General features: G+C 43.2%; 1 protein-coding gene across 3 annotated transcripts in view; it reads right to left on the bottom strand.

Moving 5' to 3' along the window:
• ARHGEF28 (Rho guanine nucleotide exchange factor 28) overlaps positions 1–21,446 on the bottom strand; it is a 229,529-nt gene that overhangs the window by 53,974 nt on the left and 154,109 nt on the right. For 2 of the 3 annotated variants that reach the window (XM_083151902.1, XM_083151904.1), the window contains 7 exons: positions 18,906–19,104; positions 18,514–18,625; positions 8,964–9,003; positions 7,062–7,185; positions 3,713–3,839; positions 2,005–2,060; positions 114–165 (listed from right to left, as the gene is read on the bottom strand). In XM_083151902.1, the coding sequence (XP_083008028.1) occupies positions 114–165; positions 2,005–2,060; positions 3,713–3,839; positions 7,062–7,185; positions 8,964–9,003; positions 18,514–18,625; positions 18,906–19,104 (710 nt within the window). The remainder of the gene's footprint in view (positions 1–113; positions 166–2,004; positions 2,061–3,712; positions 3,840–7,061; positions 7,186–8,963; positions 9,004–18,513; positions 18,626–18,905; positions 19,105–21,446) is intronic. The other variant, XM_083151903.1, reaches the window with a different exon arrangement.

Below are 21,446 nucleotides of genomic sequence, written 5' to 3'. Positions count from 1 at the left end.
TACCAGTTACATGGCAAGGTGAAAAATCATTCACACGGCTAAGATTAAATGAAGGATTGTACAATGGGCAAGTTCCCGTGTCCTGTAAGGCAGATCATGCAGCTTCCACTTACTTGTAATGACAGCTGGTTGCTTGTACTTGGGATGATACCGGTCCTGAAACTTCTATGAGTAACAAAATAGAGTATATTTCTCAGCCAGTAAATAAAGGTATATATACACATTTCCTACACCAATATAGGTTCCATGCACTTAATTGAGTGAATTCAGAGTAGCACGCATCAGAATGCATGATCACGCATCTGCCAGCGGCACCAGCCCTATACCAGGTGCAGTGTCTCCATCTGCCGTAGTCTCCTATGCCAGCGTATGGGACACACCCTCATAGTATACCCGCTGATTGGCCCGTTTCTGTGTGCACTAGTCGGCACGTTCCAGTAACTGCCCACGAACACCAGACACTTTTCTGCTACACTTCTGGTGTGGTATCTGCTAGCATACTGTCCTGGGCCTGACAGTCTTTGAATATAACACCGTCTATACACAGTAGGTTTTCCAGGGTGAAGCACAGTATTGCCGGTACCCCCAAATTACACATTGCGATCTACGGAACTGGTTCTGAGAAGCACAAAGCACTGTATGGTCTATTGCATTCATTGCTTTACTTTGATTTGTTTGTCAGGACCTTGAGCTTCGGGACGGATCGTGGGCAGAGGATAAAAGGGTGCATTAGACCAGAACTAGGTTACAGCATGCTATACTAGGCTATATATGAAAGAATTGGCACATATTAAACATGATGCTGAGCGGACAATTAATGCGACAGACGCTAAGATTTAGTGACAATAATGACAATGCCCCATTTGTAATGGCTCAGACACAAGTGACATTGGATCCTATTGCATTCACATAAATATAGGTTCAAACAACAAATTGGGTGTAAGTAATGTTCTATAACAAAGTCAGAGCTGAGTGAGTACATCTGCCCTGGAATTTAACTTTAACAGCCAGTAAAATAACAAGAGTATTAATAGCTTTTGTGAAATAAAGACAATATAGTATGATGTGACTACTATGTGAAGACTATCACAATAATAAAGAAATCTTTTATATGACAAAATTATGTATGACAAAGTCCAAAAGTATTATTAATAAAAAAAAAAAAAATGAGCCCTCTTATTCCTGCAATAAGACATGGTTGTCCTACCCCTGTCCTACTGCCGACTGCTGTGTGTTTGGTGAAACGGTAAACCAGTGGTTCCCAAACCGTGCAGGTTGGTGTTCCAGGACCGACTCAAATTACTTTTGGCCAATGTGATAGGCAAAACCTGTGCTGGTCGCTTCCAAACATAATATATGGGGACAAACAGAAGTGAAACCTGTCCCTCGCTACATAATTAAACTTAAGTATGGTAAATAAACACTAATTACTTAAGTTGATATTTTTTTTTACATTTCTTTAAGAGAAAATTTCAGCCTAGGGGGTGCCGTGAAAAAAATTGATTCACTAGGGTGCCGTAATTCAAAAAAATTAGGGAACCACTGCAGTAAACGGTTTTCCAGGAGGCAGCGTCACTCTATAGGGTATATTCAATGCCCTTTGGCGAGCTGTGATGGCGAGCAGTGCCGATCGCTCTACATCACAGCTCGCGGGACAGTGTTCAACCGACCCCACTGCACTCGCAGTTATCACCGTGCTTAAAGGAACCAGCGAGGTGGAAACAGTGAGTGAAGGGGAGGCAGTTGAATACTCTCAAGGCGAACTATCATCCTACACCCCAATGTTTAGGAGATGCCGCTCCAACAAGGTACACAAATCATTGAATCCGCTTCCCACACACTGACTAGGGACCTGCATGGAAGCAGAGGTCTCCAGCTCTGCAATCTGGAGGACACTGGAAGGGCAATTTCATTAAATATAGGAGGTGAGGGGGTTAATGCTGGAGATTTAAGCACATGGTGCATGAATTGGTGCATTATTCTATACACACGTGATATATTCACCTTTGTACATGCTGGGGCTGCATCCTTGCAGGCTTTGTGTACGTTCACATTGCAGTCTAGAATAAAATAAAATCCAATTAAGAGAATAAACCTAAAACAAGAATGACATTAGTGAGTACTAAAGTGACTATATGTTGGTGGTGCAATTAGTAGAACTGATGTAGGTGTGTCGTGCAGTGTGAACATAGCATTACTGGGATTCCATAACAGAAATACTACATAGTGCAGTAACAGTGATTCCTGTGCAAACAGCAAATTATATCCATTATTCACTATTAAAACCTTTTTTTAAAAGTTGTTACAAATAAATAATGAAATTACTCCGACACCAGCATTTTATCTGGTCCAAAAGAATATACTAAAAAGGGAAAGCTTCAGCTGTGTTACGGGAAGGCATGTTCTGATATATTTTTCCTTAATAACGTGTATGGGTCATAGGCTCGACATGCAAAAGGTGGACAGTCAATAGGTCGACCACTAATGGTCGAAAGGCAAAAGGTCGACATGAGGTTTTATTATTTGTTGGGTGTCTATGTCACAGGTTGACATGGACACCATATAAGGGGGTATTCAATGTTTAGGTCGACCGCTGTGACCCTGTCCCGTTCTCGGTCAGCTCGACCGAGAACATGCAGGCGGAATTCAATGCCCCGTCTGCCGGGGAGCGAGAAGGGGGTGTGGCCGCGAGTTGTGGCCAGGAAGAGGTGAGCTGCAGCCGGCAGCTCGTCACTTCCTGGCCATTCTCGGCAGAACGAGCCCGACAGTCAGTGGAGTCGGGCTCGTTCTGCCGAGAAACCCTGCTCAATGCTGTCGGGGAAGACAGCATTGAATAGGACCCGGCGGCCATCTCCCCGTGGGGAGATGGTCGCCGGCGATTGAATACCCCCCTAAGTGTCAAATCACTCATTGTAACCACAAGGGTTAGTATACAGTAACTTAGAAAACCTATTATTTCAGCAAAAAGCTATTGCCATGTAGTAACTGAACATTAAAGTGAGCAAGAAAACCCTCTTGGTTTGCATCACAGCGCTTTCATTGTCAAAGACAAATGCAACACTAATGGGGGAACAGCTTTCCCCATTTGCTATACTGGTACACTGACTGAAAACAGCTACAGCTATTTTGCAGAACTCTCATCTGACAACACCCTACACATTTTTGTCATGATTCGGAGAAGAGGAGCAAGTAGCGGTCACCTTGGCAAAACCATGTCACCCTGCATGTGGAGCAGATGCAAAATGCACCAAACAATTTGCACATAAAAGCAGCCGTTATTTACTCTGTTTCAAAAATAAAAAAATTTAAAATCATGCCTTGTAAATGATTGCCGCTTAAAAAAAAAAACGAACACCCAATTATCCCACGCCTATGGAAAACCAGTTTTATATCATCATGGATTTTCTCATATGAAGACCCATTTAACAAAAAAAAATGTAAGTTATTTTGAATAATTTTTTTAATTCACAGGTATACAATTGTAAAATTAGTATTTTTTTTATAAAACTCCTTCAGTTGGATTCCAGTGACAATGTTGACATGTTCGGAGTTTTGGGTGACATATTGGTGTGTAAATATTAAAGGTCAGCATTATGAACATGTCGACCATTCTTATGGTCAATTTTTTTTTTTTTTTTACCGAAGCTAATTGACCCTTCGGTCCTTGGTTTGCATCTAAAGAAACAGAATCATACCTGCTGCTGATACTTACTGGAGCACTGAAAGGATTCTTTCCCAAGAAGAGCTTTCTCACACACCAGACACGGTACCACACCAGAGAATGTGCCAACCACAAACTGGTGTCTGTTCACCTTCTCCTTCACATCCTTGTTTTTGGTCTGTATGCCCAGGAAACATAAAAAGGGATTAAACTCTATCCAATCTAATTTAGAACAAACAAGTCATCAAATGAAATCTTCCATTTCAGAGCTGATCCAGAGAAATCACTCCTAGTACATAACATATGAATTAAGGTTAATAACCCATATAAAGAGAAGTGGAAGAGAAGTCCGAATTCTAATCTGTAAAAAAACGCATGGTCACAGGGTAAAGGATATTTTGTGTGGCTGCTTTGAAAAAATAATAATTATAATACTAATAGATAATAGATTTTTATTGATTTACAAAGGGTGAGAATCCATCTAAAACAATGTTGTGTCAAGGGCTAAGACACAGACATACTAACAGATGAATTGGAATATTCATTTTTAAATGTAAGTGCCCTTGAAGCAGAACATTTCAATTTTCATTAATTAAAAAAAAAAATCAAATTAACAAAATTGCAAAAAGCTCATTGCAAATGCCAACCAAGAGGCTAAAAGTCTATATTTTGCAGGGTGAACCTAGATAAAACAGGTAAGTACTGTAGCTTGGTAACCAGGGCACGTACTGTAGCTTGGTAACCAGGGCACGTACTGTAGCTTGGTAACCAGGGCACGTACTGTAGCTTGGTAACCAGGGCACGTACTGTAGCTTGGTAACCAGGGCACGTACTGTAGCTTGGTAACCAGGGCACGTACTGTAGCTTGGTAACCAGGGCACGTACTGTAGCTTGGTAACCAGGGCACGTACTGTAGCTTGGTAACCAGGGCACGTACTGTAGCTTGGTAACCAGGGCACGTACTGTAGCTTGGTAACCAGGGCAAGTACTGTAGCTTGGTAACCAGGGCAAGTACTGTAGCTTGGTAACCAGGGCAAGTACTGTAGCTTGGTAACCAGGGCAAGTACTGTAGCTTGGTAACCAGGGCAAGTACTGTAGCTTGGTAACCAGGGCAAGTACTGTAGCTTGGTAACCAGGGCAAGTACTGTAGCTTGGTAACCAGGGCAAGTACTGTAGCTTGGTAACCAGGGCAAGTACTGTAGCTTGGTAACCAGGGCAAGTACTGTAGCTTGGTAACCAGGGCAAGTACTGTAGCTTGGTAACCAGGGCAAGTACTGTAGCTTGGTAACCAGGGCAAGTACTGTAGCTTGGTAACCAGGGCAAGTACTGTAGCTTGGTAACCAGGGCAAGTACTGTAGCTTGGTAACCAGGGCAAGTACTGTAGCTTGGTAACCAGGGCAAGTACTGTAGCTTGGTAACCAGGGCAAGTACTGTAGCTTGGTAACCAGGGAAAGTACTGTAGCTTGGTAACCAGGGCAAGTACTGTAGCTTGATAACCAGGGAAAGTACTGTAGCTTGGTAACCAAGGAAAGTAATGTAGCTTGGTAACCAGGGAAAGTAATGTAGCTTGGTAACCAGGGCAAGTACTGTAGCTTGGTAACCAGGGCAAGTACTGTAGCTTGGTAACCAAGGAAAGTAACGTAGCTTGGTAACCAGGGAAAGTAATGTAGCTTGGTAGTCGACTTTTTAGGTCAACTGCTGATAAGTCTCTATAACATGAGATTAATCACACAAATAGAAGCAGGAGTCATATAATTTAACCAGCGCAATCTAATAATCATTTTTAGTATTACAGACTATAATTCATTTTGCATAAACCTTGAAATGTTTTGTGTTGTCAGGAGATTATTTTCATGCAATGTGAAATGACTACTTGTAAGAAGTTACCATTTATCTCGAGAAAAATAAAAAGAACAGAACAAGCATTTTAGCTGTTTAACCGAAACAAGAAGTCTAAATAAAAGCGCGTACATCTGAAGATACATCTACTGTATGTGCACAAAATTTCGCACTATGCTCCTCTGTGGAACCGTCCATAAGAGAAACTTCTAAATACTTTAGTTACAATAAAGTTCTATATAAATGCAGAGCTGACAAGTCATTCTAATATTTCAGGAGTCTCGCTTTGTCTGTCTCTTGGGGGGAGATTTATCAAACCTATGAACGGACAAATGGAGGTGTTGCCCAAACTCTCCCATCAGATTTGTGGTATTTTATAGACTGTACTATTAAATTATTGATAGAATCTGATGGTTTGCTACATCTCCACTAATCCTATAGAACGTTTGGTAAATCTCTCCCTTGGGGGCAGATGTATTAAGCCTGAACCCGTTGAGCGGTGCAATACTTAACTAAACTAACGGACTTGGCTGTATTTATATTTATTTATACTAAAAGAACAGTCGCTGTGAGCCACGCTGGCATTTTTATAGAATATTTTCAGGATCTCTCACAGCAACATTGGCACTCAAAAAGTTAATAAGAGATCCATGCAAGAGCAATAAGCAACCAGCAAAACAGTTAATAACTGCCATTTTCAAACAGCCTGTAACATGACAGTTAGGAGCAAACTGGCTGGTGGTTAATCACTCTTTATCACCCTCTACCTCTCGTTATATCTTAATGCATCTGCACCTTGGTCTGAAATATTCATCTGCATTTCTTTTGACTGGGAGAATAGGAGACGAATTCAGACAGTCATTAGCACTTGTGCTATGAGAGAGTAGACACAGAGCAGCGCTGTACCTTCCCATCCTGTATCCAATTGATAGGTCTACTGTGTCTAGGTCGACACCAAAAGGTTAACATTGACAGAAGGTTGACACATGTGAAAACTTATGCCAACCTTTTCATGTTGACCATTTACATTTTTTGGGGACATTTTCAGACTAACATCCATGTGGACTCTGATTGTGAACGGAGCAAAGCAAGGGTACACGCTACAGTAAAGGGGAGGGGGGATCCGTGTCAACTGGTGTCAACTTTGAAAGAACACAAAAAAAAAATAATGTCTACCTTTTTCTTGTTGACCTTTTGCATGTCACTATTTTGTAAATGTCGAACTTTTGGTGTCGACCTATTGACTTGGCCCTTCCCCATCTATTAGTTACAGGTGACACAACCAGGCAAGGGCTAGCACTATCTACTGTCTATGGTGGTTATGTCTCCTAACTGCCAGGGTACGGAGGCACCAACTGGAGCAGGACCACAGACTGGAACAGGAGGCCGCATGGTATCACTATAAGATTTGCTCCAGCAGAGATCGGAGAGTCTGCATATTGGTCACTAATCCAGCTTGTAGTAGCAGCGGATACGAGCAATCTACTTGTATACTCTGACATAAGCACACAGCTAATGTTGTTTTGGATATAAGAAGATAACACTAGGAGGCAGTGGTCACCTTGCTTTTGTTCCGTGTGCTAGTCATCCTGCTCCGTAAGAAGCTGAAAGTGCGGCTGACTTTGTTCTTCTCAGATTCTGGTTTGGAAGGAGCCATATACCTGTCCCATTCCTCTTCCTCAATTCTAGGTATTGAGACAGGTTGTAATTGTATTATTTTTCAAACACATTGTATTACAAAAATATTTTTTTTACACAAGTTAAAAAACAAATGCAATATGCAAAATTCACCTGATTTTGCATCAAGCTACAAACCGATACATATTTTCAACAGTAAAATACACTTTGGCCCAGATCTGATCGCAGTACACATTTGTGCTCAAAATGGGCAAAACCATGTGCACTGCAGGTAGGGCAGTTGTAACGTGCAGAGAGAGTTATATTTGGGTGGGGTGTGTTGAAACTGAAATCTAAATTGCAGTTTAAAAATAATGCAGCCAGTATTTACTCTGCACAGAAGAAAAAAAACTCACACAAATCTAACTCTGTCTATACAGGTTACATTTGCCCCACCTGCAGTGAGAACAAATTAAACTTGTGACCTCCACCGCTTGTCAATGTTTAGTATTTGTTCTTTGCTGGAAAAATTCTGCAACAAAATGGTGTCCTGCTGGTGGGCAGGAGGAGCACTGTATGCTGGTGGGCAGGAGGAGCGCTGTATGCTGGTGGGCAGGAGGAGCGCTGTATGCTGTTGGGCAGGAGGAGTGTTTTATGATGGCAGGCAGGCAGGAGTATGCGGGTGTGTAGAAGGAGTGATAGTGAGAGGGAATTTACAGAGGTTGGAGGTAATGAGCACAATAATCAGTCGTCACATATTTTAAATTTAACAACACAATAAATATTTTTATTGTTTGTTTTATCTGACTACTGCGTCTGGAATTTTCATTACACAACAAATACCTTCTTACGGTAGTCACTGCTATTCATCAGTAATACAAAGGAAAATACCAAATGAGATTTGTGGTCAGATGTATTTTTGGATAGGTTATTTTTTTATTTATTTTAGGATTTAAAAAAAAAAAAATGGTTACATATAGTTAATTTAAAGAATAAATGATAAAGAAGATATTGGCAATAAAACACAAAAACATATACTAATTAGGGCACTGTGCCCCCCCCCAAATTGCTGAAACAATAATTTAAATACATACATACATACAGTAGAGTCAAAAATAAATGATATAGGGGGTATTCAATTAGTTGCCATATTTTTAAACAGTGAAAAATCTGGCATGGTTGTAATACACGTGTTATGAATTACTTGGCGATCCACAGGTTTCTGTTCAAATACTGCCTGGAAATATCAGTATAGATAGACATAGCTCAAATCTCTCATGAGACATTTACTGCACCAAAAGCTTCACCAAGCGGAGACCAGTTTCCAAGTATATTCCGTGATGGCTTCAAAGCCTCAAAAGCCTTCGGCACATGTGATACAGGGGCATATATACATTGTATGTTTTAATGCATATTACATGTTTATACAAGTCCTTAGTACCAAGAATAGCCTTATGGCAGTTGAGTATATAGCCCTTCTGGACCAGAACTAAGCCATTGCACTAGATTATTTCCAAGCAGAAGTCGTTAGACATAGAGGCTGCAAGTGCCCACACGGCCTGGAACCACTTGGCTTACACTGCCACCAAAACCCGGTGAAGATAACCTAACGTGCTGTGCTCTTGAAGCGTCTTGCTAGAAATCAAGGCAGCTATGGAACTTAAGTATCTCTAGACAACCCAGCATCAACTCTCTTCTTACAGTGATCACTGTATCTGCCTATGCCATGTCGGGGACTACTCTGTGCTTTTAATACCCAAATACTGGCAGAGTGCGCAACAATCATACATCCAGTGTGCTGCACGTAGGTTCCTCTATAATGTACAGCGCACTGATAGTACAGTACCTTTTGTCTCTTGATTGGTCGGGCAGGCTGTATGCTCGTTCTATGAAAGCAAATAAGAGAAATCCTTGTTAGGAACAGGAATTCTAGTCACTTAAGGAAATTTACAAGGTCCGCCACCAGGAGATTTCAGTAATGTTTTAAATCAAGTCACAATAAATAAAAATCAATAATAAATGAATGCTAATTGCTAGTAAAGATCATCAAAACAAAAAGGTGGACACTAAAAATACAGAAGCATATTATTTATTCAAGGACGTGACGGAAGCTGATAAAAAGGTAACATCAGAAGCCTACTAAGGTACCACGTATAGTTTAAATTAGGGCCTGATTTACAGGTAGCCCAAAGTGTACTTTAACAGTGCCTACTGTATGTTCAGTAATATGCGCCCATTTAACATAACTCAGTGTAACGCCATCTGGGTATGTGAAATATAGAGTAGACTGCGTCACGTCTTAAGAATTGAAATGTCCTCTACATGAGAGCATCCCAAAAACCTGTACTGGACATTTATTAGAAGTCAAAACATCAGCAATTAGCGCTTTGTCAGCAATACATAATCTTGCATCACTCTACCATGCTGAACGCTGCGATTCTGTAAATACATACTTGATCATTGTTCATTTAGAAATGCTGATTACTCACTCAAAAGATGCTTTGCAGTAGGCCTATAGGGTATAGGCAAGAGTCCCAAAGAACAAGTCAACCAATTGCAGCAGGTTAGAGGAATTGATTGAAAGAACAGGGCCACACATGCAAATTAATTCTAGAAACAGGACAAAACAAGATGTCCGGCTGCTTTGCAGAGGGCCCACGAAAGTCATTATGGCCAGATCATCATCGGAGACAAACTTATAAAAAGTGCTTAAAAATCTACCTTAACTTGCACCCCACCCACCTGTCCCAAATTGATTTTAATTAGGTTGGAGTCCCAACATTCAAGACTGCACACCTCAGTTTGGCACTATGAGGGTAAGTCCTACTATACATATATGCTGAGTGTTAGTCTGTGGGACTGTGTTTGGGGCGCAGGGCTCTTTGGGCTGCTGTTGCTGGGCTGCTCCATGGCATCATATCGTATACTTTCAATCACCCCTTTAGTTTGTTTAATATATATGTAGCACCCTTCACATTTATTATTACTTCTTACCTACTGTAGGTAAGTCCTATCACATATAATTTCCCCTATCCCTTTTACTATCACTTTAATTTCACACTAATGTGATGCCATGGGGTGGTTCTGCTGGGCTGACCTGGGGGGCCCTGTGCCCTGGACCTGTCCCAGAGTAGTGTTAGGGACTTGTCCTATTGAGGTAACCTGGACGCGGTGGACAAGCCGATACTAATGGCCATTACTATGCTAATAACCTCAAATGCAATATAGCAAGATATTAAAAGGTCTAGCATATATATTTAGTGTGCACCTGCAATCTCCTCCTCCTGCTTGCTGCACTACAAGTCTCAGCAGGTAGCACCTCATATGTCCAGGGTGTGCAGTTTAGGGCCCCTCCCCCTATGTACTATATATTGTGTATTCATACACACTGGAAGGAACTAGAGACGCCTTCCTCCTTAACTTGCACCCCACCCACCTGTCCCAAATTGATTTTAATTAGGTTGGAGTCCCAACATTCAAGACTGCACACCTCAGTTTGGCACTATGAGGGTAAGTCCTACTATACATATATGCTGAGTGTTAGTCTGTGGGACTGTGTTTGGGGCGCAGGGCTCTTTGGGCTGCTGTTGCTGGGCTGCTCCATGGCATCATATCGTATACTTTCAATCACCCCTTTAGTTTGTTTAATATATATGTAGCACCCTTTACATTTATTATTACTTCTTACCTACTGTAGGTAAGTCCTATCACATATAATTTCCCCTATCCCTTTTACTATCACTTTAATTTCACACTAATGTGATGCCATGGGGTGGTTCTGCTGGGCTGACCTGGGGGGCCCTGTGCCCTGGACCTGTCCCAGAGTAGTGTTAGGGACTTGTCCTATTGAGGTAACCTGGACGCGGTGGACAAGCCGATACTAATGGCCATTACTATGCTAATAACCTCAAATGCAATATAGCAAGATATTAAAAGGTCTAGCATATATATTTAGTGTGCACCTGCAATCTCCTCCTCCTGCTTGCTGCACTACAAGTCTCAGCAGGTAGCACCTCATATGTCCAGGGTGTGCAGTTTAGGGCCCCTCCCCCTATGTACTATATATTGTGTATTCATACACACTGGAAGGAACTAGAGACGCCTTCCTCCTTAACTTGCACCCCACCCACCTGTCCCAAATTGATTTTAATTAGGTTGGAGTCCCAACATTCAAGACTGCACACCTCAGTTTGGCACTATGAGGGTAAGTCCTACTATACATATATGCTGAGTGTTAGTCTGTGGGACTGTGTTTGGGGCGCAGGGCTCTTTGGGCTGCTGTTGCTGGGCTGCTCCATGGCATCATATCGTATACTTTCAATCACCCCTTTAGTTTGTTTAATATATATGTAGCACCCTTCACATTTATTATTACTTCTTACCTACTGTAGGTAAGTCCTATCACATATAATTTCCCCTATCCCTTTTACTATCACTTTAATTTCACACTAATGTGATGCCATGGGGTGGTTCTGCTGGGCTGACCTGGGGGGCCCTGTGCCCTGGACCTGTCCCAGAGTAGTGTTAGGGACTTGTCCTATTGAGGTAACCTGGACGCGGTGGACAAGCCGATACTAATGGCCATTACTATGCTAATAACCTCAAATGCAATATAGCAAGATATTAAAAGGTCTAGCATATATATTTAGTGTGCACCTGCAATCTCCTCCTCCTGCTTGCTGCACTACAAGTCTCAGCAGGTAGCACCTCATATGTCCAGGGTGTGCAGTTTAGGGCCCCTCCCCCTATGTACTATATATTGTGTATTCATACACACTGGAAGGAACTAGAGACGCCTTCCTCCTTAACTTGCACCCCACCCACCTGTCCCAAATTGATTTTAATTAGGTTGGAGTCCCAACATTCAAGACTGCACACCTCAGTTTGGCACTATGAGGGTAAGTCCTACTATACATATATGCTGAGTGTTAGTCTGTGGGACTGTGTTTGGGGCGCAGGGCTCTTTGGGCTGCTGTTGCTGGGCTGCTCCATGGCATCATATCGTATACTTTCAATCACCCCTTTAGTTTGTTTAATATATATGTAGCACCCTTCACATTTATTATTACTTCTTACCTACTGTAGGTAAGTCCTATCACATATAATTTCCCCTATCCCTTTTACTATCACTTTAATTTCACACTAATGTGATGCCATGGGGTGGTTCTGCTGGGCTGACCTGGGGGGCCCTGTGCCCTGGACCTGTCCCAGAGTAGTGTTAGGGACTTGTCCTATTGAGGTAACCTGGACGCGGTGGACAAGCCGATACTAATGGCCATTACTATGCTAATAACCTCAAATGCAATATAGCAAGATATTAAAAGGTCTAGCATATATATTTAGTGTGCACCTGCAATCTCCTCCTCCTGCTTGCTGCACTACAAGTCTCAGCAGGTAGCACCTCATATGTCCAGGGTGTGCAGTTTAGGGCCCCTCCCCCTATGTACTATATATTGTGTATTCATACACACTGGAAGGAACTAGAGACGCCTTCCTCCTTAACTTGCACCCCACCCACCTGTCCCAAATTGATTTTAATTAGGTTGGAGTCCCAACATTCAAGACTGCACACCTCAGTTTGGCACTATGAGGGTAAGTCCTACTATACATATATGCTGAGTGTTAGTCTGTGGGACTGTGTTTGGGGCGCAGGGCTCTTTGGGCTGCTGTTGCTGGGCTGCTCCATGGCATCATATCGTATACTTTCAATCACCCCTTTAGTTTGTTTAATATATATGTAGCACCCTTCACATTTATTATTACTTCTTACCTACTGTAGGTAAGTCCTATCACATATAATTTCCCCTATCCCTTTTACTATCACTTTAATTTCACACTAATGTGATGCCATGGGGTGGTTCTGCTGGGCTGACCTGGGGGGCCCTGTGCCCTGGACCTGTCCCAGAGTAGTGTTAGGGACTTGTCCTATTGAGGTAACCTGGACGCGGTGGACAAGCCGATACTAATGGCCATTACTATGCTAATAACCTCAAATGCAATATAGCAAGATATTAAAAGGTCTAGCATATATATTTAGTGTGCACCTGCAATCTCCTCCTCCTGCTTGCTGCACTACAAGTCTCAGCAGGTAGCACCTCATATGTCCAGGGTGTGCAGTTTAGGGCCCCTCCCCCTATGTACTATATATTGTGTATTCATACACACTGGAAGGAACTAGAGACGCCTTCCTCCTTAACTTGCACCCCACCCACCTGTCCCAAATTGATTTTAATTAGGTTGGAGTCCCAACATTCAAGACTGCACACCTCAGTTTGGCACTATGAGGGTAAGTCCTACTATACATATATGCTGAGTGTTAGTCTGTGGGACTGTGTTTGGGGCGCAGGGCTCTTTGGGCTGCTGTTGCTGGGCTGCTCCATGGCATCATATCGTATACTTTCAATCACCCCTTTAGTTTGTTTAATATATATGTAGCACCCTTCACATTTATTATTACTTCTTACCTACTGTAGGTAAGTCCTATCACATATAATTTCCCCTATCCCTTTTACTATCACTTTAATTTCACACTAATGTGATGCCATGGGGTGGTTCTGCTGGGCTGACCTGGGGGGCCCTGTGCCCTGGACCTGTCCCAGAGTAGTGTTAGGGACTTGTCCTATTGAGGTAACCTGGACGCGGTGGACAAGCCGATACTAATGGCCATTACTATGCTAATAACCTCAAATGCAATATAGCAAGATATTAAAAGGTCTAGCATATATATTTAGTGTGCACCTGCAATCTCCTCCTCCTGCTTGCTGCACTACAAGTCTCAGCAGGTAGCACCTCATATGTCCAGGGTGTGCAGTTTAGGGCCCCTCCCCCTATGTACTATATATTGTGTATTCATACACACTGGAAGGAACTAGAGACGCCTTCCTCCTTAACTTGCACCCCACCCACCTGTCCCAAATTGATTTTAATTAGGTTGGAGTCCCAACATTCAAGACTGCACACCTCAGTTTGGCACTATGAGGGTAAGTCCTACTATACATATATGCTGAGTGTTAGTCTGTGGGACTGTGTTTGGGGCGCAGGGCTCTTTGGGCTGCTGTTGCTGGGCTGCTCCATGGCATCATATCGTATACTTTCAATCACCCCTTTAGTTTGTTTAATATATATGTAGCACCCTTCACATTTATTATTACTTCTTACCTACTGTAGGTAAGTCCTATCACATATAATTTCCCCTATCCCTTTTACTATCACTTTAATTTCACACTAATGTGATGCCATGGGGTGGTTCTGCTGGGCTGACCTGGGGGGCCCTGTGCCCTGGACCTGTCCCAGAGTAGTGTTAGGGACTTGTCCTATTGAGGTAACCTGGACGCGGTGGACAAGCCGATACTAATGGCCATTACTATGCTAATAACCTCAAATGCAATATAGCAAGATATTAAAAGGTCTAGCATATATATTTAGTGTGCACCTGCAATCTCCTCCTCCTGCTTGCTGCACTACAAGTCTCAGCAGGTAGCACCTCATATGTCCAGGGTGTGCAGTTTAGGGCCCCTCCCCCTATGTAGGACAAAAACAAACCTGCTGCATTGTGTAACTTGCTTGGACTTTGCAGTGTAGGCCCGCCCTATAGCCGTACATGAAAGAGAGGACCACCACCTGCTAGAGGACCTCCATGGAAGACTGATGGAAGGAAATTATCAGCCCATACTTGGCTACCCAAGGCACCGTGCAGAAGGGTAAAACTCTTATGGGCCTGACTAAGAGCTGGACACAACCGGGATGCAAAAATAGGAGGCACTGCAGGAGCAAATTACCCATAAATCGGCTCAAGCAGAGTACAGCAGCAATGTGCACATAGAAACGCACAGTGCCCCATAGAGATGTGTCCTAGTTAGATGTCAATGCATCTCCAGCAATGTGACAAAGTGACACATTACGTGAAACACTGCCAGCAAACTAAAGTGGTCCACGTGCCGCCTAAAAGTGCCACGTGATGGTAGAGCAACATATGCAAAGGAATCACCATGATATAGGCACTGTAATATGTGCTGTACTGTCTATATTAATGTATTGGGATAAATAAATTCCTTCCATACAAGAGGCTCATGCAGAAAAGCAGACGACTTCTAGTCCCCACCACATTACTTACTACCCGGGTGCAGGAGAGATACTGATTTAGACAATGAGAGTGCCTGAAGGAGAGAGCGGCCACTGAGGCTGAATACGGCGTCTACAAGCAGGAAAACATTCTTTACACAGATGTATCTCAGCACTTCCGTTATACTTTTATTATATAATAAAGCACACAGCCAGTCTGGCAGCCAGGGAACAGGGCATGCAGCACTACTAGGTGACAAATATTAAACATGTCAAACATTTCTTTAACACCCCCGATGAAGCACAATTGAGTTATAATATTACTATTTTTAGCCTCAGTAAAGTGAAAATTGCATTTGAGAATAGATTCTACAACTAATTAAACTGGAGCTAAAATGTGTGGGTCAGAGACATAACATGGGGTAATGCATTAAGGGCCCTGATTCAGGTTCGAAAAGAGCTGAGGGGCAAATTTACTAAGCTCATTGAAGTTATAAAGTGTCTGGTTTTTATCACCGGCCAATCAGCTCCTAACTGTGAAGTTACAGGCTTGGCTTGAAAAATTACAGGTAGGAGCTGATTGGCCGGTGATAAATACAAGACACTTTATCACTTCCCCAAGCTTAATAAATCTACCCTTGAATTTGCAGTGGCGACCGATGTTGCGCGCCTGTGCATTGGCAAAAATACGCATGTGCGGACCCGCAGTGCAAACGCCTTCGGCGAGTACTACACTCGCCGAGGCGTTTGCACACAGCGGTGCGGACAGGGGGCTGGAAGATGGGAATGCCCAGCATTTCCTGAGCATTAACCACAAAAACGGTGGTTGCGCCCAGAAAAACGCTGGGCATCCACATGCGAACGCAGGCGTGCCGAAGCCAGCACAGGGAAGTCGGGTGACGTCACAGGACGTCAGATTCCCGCCCCTTCTGTATCCAGGCGCTCACAAATAAAAGTCAGTCTAGGCTGACTTCTATTTGCAAACGGGTGGCGCAATCATTCGGTGGTCGCCGACACCTCTATTCGCAAACCCAGCAGATGCCATTTACCTGCTCACTAAGCAGCGAATTTATGCAATTAAGCAAGCCTACATGAATCAGGCCCTAACTGTGTACATTTAGCAGTAATAAATGGGGCAGAGGTAAGATGTGTGATACCTGCTGGCAGAGCACATAGAAATTCCAAGGGATTATAGACTAATACTACTGTAGTTCGTAAAACACTTTAAGAGCTGACATGTGACAGAGACAGGACATTTCCATTGTGTTTGCTGTCACAATATTCAGACTCGTGACAACTCAGAATGCTTTTAGTTATTACTGAAATAACATGGTGGTCACATAATCATCTCTCACATTGAAAATCATTTACCAAACATTAGGGTAAATTTGCACAGATGGTTGTTCTATTGAAGATGGGATGTGTCCCATCGCAACCAATCAGATTCTATTATATTCTAGACCAGGGGGGCCAAACCGGTACTCAAGATCAACCAACAGTCCACATTTTAAAAACCACCTAGCTGATGCACAGCTGTAGTCATTACTAACAGTCACATTTCCCAGACCACCTAGCTGGTGCACAGCTGTAGTCATTACTAACGGTCACATTTCCCAGACCACCTAGTACGGACTATAGCTGTGCACCAGCTAGGTGGTCTGGGAAATGTGACCGTTAGTAATGACTACAGCTGTGCACCAGCTAACGGTCACATTTCCCAGACTCCCTAGCTGGTGCACAGCTGTAGTCATTACGAACGGTCACATTTCCCAGACCACCTAGCTGGTGCACAGCTCTAGTCCTTACTAACGGTCACATTTCCCAGACTCCCTAGCTGGTGCACAGCTGTATTCATTACTAACGGTCACATTTCCCAGACCACCTAGCTGGTGCACAGCTGTAGTCCTTACCAACGGTCACATTTCCCAGACTCCCTAGCTGGTGCACAGCTGTAGTCATTACTAACGGTCCCAGTTTCCAGACCAAATAGCTGGTGCACAGCTGTAGTCATTACTAACGGTCACATTTCCCAGACCACCTTGCTGGTGCACAGCTGTAGTCATTACTAATGGTCACATTTCCCAGACCACCTAGCTGATGCACAGCTGTAGTCATTACTAACGGTCACATTTCCCGGACCACCTAGCTGATGCACAGCTGTAGTCATTACTAACGGTCACATTTCCCGGACCACCTAGCTGGTGCACAGCTGTAGTCATTACTAATGGTCACATTTCCCAGACCACCTAGCTGATGCACAGCTGTAGTCCTTACGAACAGTCACATTTCCCAGACCACCTAGCTGATGCACAGCTGTAGTCCTTACGAACGGTCACATTTCCCAGACTCCCTAGCTGGTGCACAGCTGTAGTCATTACTAACAGTCACATTTTCCAGACCACCTAGCTGATGCACAGCTGTAGTCATTACTAACGGTCACATTTTCCAGACCACCTAGCTGATGCACAGCTGTAGTCATTACTAACGGTCACATTTCCCAGGGCACCTAGCTGGTGCACAGCTGTAGTCCTTACTAACGGTCACATTTCCCAGGGCACCTAGCTGGTGCACAGCTGTAGTCATTACTAATGGTCACATTTCCCAGACCACCTAGCTGATGCACAGCTGTAGTCATTACTAACGGTCACATTTCCCAGACCACCTAGCTGGTGCACAGCTGTAGTCCTTACTAACGGTCACATTTCCCAGGGCACCTAGCTGGTGCACAGCTGTAGTCAATACTAACTGTCACATTTTCAAACCTGCTGAATTCATTCCTACTATAAATCCACAGGTTGCCTGATATACATGAACTGTTGGTAGATCTTGAGGACAGGATTGGCCACCCCTGTTCTAGACAGTGCTAAATAATTAAGTAGAATCTGATTGGTTGCTATGAGAAACATCCCATCTTCAATAGAACTCCCATCTTCATAAATTCACCCCATTGTGTTACATTTATAAATCATGAAGTAGCTTCTTCCCTCAAGTACAGTATGGCTTGTAGCATTTAACACAGTAAAAGCTCATTTTTAGGAACTATCATTGTGGTCATTATACATAAAGGTACAGTAGATGTTATTACATATGCAGCTACATTTTGATAAAAAAGTTTGTAATGTTGATGTTGCAATTACGCACAACTCCTGTTTTTGGGGGAGAAACTAAAAATCCTGTACGGGAACAATTTGCTACAATATGCAATATATGAAACCTTTTTGATCCTGGTGCATCACAGAATAATTACTAAGGGAAGTATTTATATTGTCATATAGAATACTAGCGCTGCTCATCCGGTTACCCATCCCTCCAATATCTAGAACACAAGCACTCACCCTCCCCAGGGTCACCAATGGAAAGGTCACGTGTCAAGCGAGGCTTCCCAAGAAAATTCTTCGGAGAGGAACAAGAGTAGGAGCGGAATCTAAGACCAGCGGCCAAGGGATCCTGGAGGAGAGGGTAAAATACACACTTTAGGATATACTGGTTAGATGAAAGTGGACAGTGATATAATATCATATTCATATATCAAGAATTATTGAAAGCTACATGTATTTATATAAAAACAAATATTACTGACTGATACTTGGAGATAATTAATGTCTAACCATTAAAAACAAACATGAAATTGTACAACAGCCATTACAACATTCCGAGAAAAGGCTTTCTAGTAAATGAAAGTAACACAAACACATGACACATGGACCCTATCTGATTCAGTCATTACCTTGCTTTGAGATAGGGGTAAAGTTCCTGATTGACTTATTTGGAAATGTAGATCAGCATTTGTCTCAGGGGAGTCCAGCTCATCCCCACTGTTACCCAGCGGGCCGGAGGAGTCCTCTTTAGTTGGAGAACTAGAATCGTGGTATCTGCTATATATCCCCTCACTTTCGCTGTCAGCATCAAGTCCATCTAAGCTGGAACTGTAAACAGGAGAGGCTTGATATCACAAAGTCAATAATACATGCAAGCCATGCAAAACCAGCAGGTTAATGTGACATTAATTACATATATCCCCTGGACAGCTGTGCACAGGCCTGAAAGTCACACAGGTAATAAGACTGTACCACCACACGTTAATTTAAAGCTAGGAAAACCGTTCTCTGCGCTGTACGGTGTGAGCTCTTTTAGATTTATATACTTCAATTGAATTAGCACTTGTCCAAACCAGCAAAACCTTAGAGGGGTATTCAGTCTAGTTTCCGACAGTCTGAACGGCCGTGGGATTGTCAAAAATGACCGCACCACATATTCACGAAAACGGCTGTGGATTTGACCATCTAACCTCCATTTCCGACAATGCAGACTTGACTTTTTTTTAAAGTTTAATCTTTAATATAATATTCCAGGTGGGTGCTATTAGCCATGTATTAACCACACAGGTACTGTAAGGCAGGGGTTCACAAAATATTTAGCTCTGGGGCCCTGTAAGAAAAAAATTATTATTACAGGACCCGAGCGAGTTACTGCAGAAAGCCCGCTACATGTGTGTGGTCAGCAGACTGCACATGCACAGCAGCATTGCGGAGGAACAAAAAAGAAGTGAAGCGATCCCTAATGTTGACCACTTAAATATTTAAGGTGCCCATACACTGCCTGCGACGTCTCGCAGCAGTGTACGGACACCCAACAGAGTGCGAGCCGCCGGGACCTTCCCGGCGGGCAGGGACACATGCGATCCGTTGTGATGGATCGCATGCGTCCCTGCTTCCCGCCCGCCTCACCACCTGGAGGAACGGGTGGTCGGACAGCCAGCCGGTCCGACCACCTAGTCTATGTCAGGGAGAGGCGATTTGGTCCGCTTTAACAGGCCGATTGGTCGCAATCGGCCGAAATCGGACCAAATCGCCTCGATGTATGGGGGCCTTTACACAATTGCAGAGATGTGTACCTTTCGGAATCTCTGCCCTGCGTGTGTTTTTTTAATATATACATGCAAATTGTAAGATTATACCTGCTGTGAAGGCTTTGGGGATGGCAGGGAGGTAATCTGATGGGGATGCGGTCATTTGGACTACAGCATGATGGTCGACAGTCATTAGGTCTACATTCATTAGGTCAACATGGTTCTAGGTGGAAAGGTCATTAGGTCGACAGGTCGTTAGTTCGACAGTAAAATGGGGTTTTTCCACTGTTTTTTGAGCCGACATATGCCGACAGGCGGTATTTCATGCCCTACCATCCACTAGGGCCTGGTGGGAAAATAAAATAGTGTGCCGAGCATAGCAAGGGGATGCGGTGCACTTTAAACTGTGTCCATGTCAACTGTATTGACATTCAGGTAAAAAAACAGAGAAAAACCGAATGTCGACCATTTGACTGTCGACCTAGAAATTGTCGAACTAATGACCTGTCGAACTAGTAACCTTTCAAACTATAACCATGTCAACCTTTTCCCATGTTGACTTAGACACGTCGACCATCATGCTGTAGACCAAATGATCCCAACCCGTCTGATGACTCCTCCAATCTGTCAGCCAGTAATGCAAAGAGTCTGATGTATCAGACAATTCAACTGACTTTTCAGATTCCTTGAATCACTGACTTCAAGAATTCATCAGTTTGACATTCCGCAACATGCTGAGATGGTCGCAACCAACATAGGGGTCAGGACCCACAGTTTGAGCACCGCTGCTGTAGGGCTTAGAAACCTGACAGCTGGAAAATAACATATTGTATGCTTATTGGTTGACTGTTCTAGAAGACTCCAATCTCTGTCACGAGACTGCAAAAGATGTCAGGGTGTTGTGAAAACAGAATAAATCCTGCTCCACCCTCATGTAAACGAACCAAAAACTTGCTTCTCATTTCTTTTCTCTGGTGTCAATTATGTCACCTTGGAGGCAAATCCTTGACGTGTTCTTGTCACAGTAATGAAAGAAGTTCAATTACATGGACAAAGGATTCCGGGGAACCATGCCTAATAGTACACACCCTTCATTTACCTGTCTAAATGTTTATGGTCAAAACCGCAAGCCTAAAAGCAGGTAAATCCAGCTCACACGTCACTCTGCACCCATTAGGTGTCTATACACTCTACACTCTTTACAGCACAATTCACAAACATACAAAGATAAACATAATATAGAATGAATGCTAAATCACCGTCACAAACACTGTCCCTTAGGTTATGGCGCCTATGAAACATTATGGCTGATCTCTCTCATATCACCCCATTTAAATCGCTACCAGATCTGCTAGACACACCACTGCACAGAAACACGGTTTACATTACATAGGTCGCACATTTTCGAACGCCACCTCC

Source organism: Crinia signifera, chromosome 1 (assembly GCF_055691185.1).
Source record: "Crinia signifera chromosome 1, ASM5569118v1, whole genome shotgun sequence".
NCBI lineage: Eukaryota > Metazoa > Chordata > Amphibia > Anura > Myobatrachidae > Crinia > Crinia signifera.
Note: the sequence above shows the minus strand (reverse complement) of the source record. Positions and strands in the feature narration are given on the sequence as shown.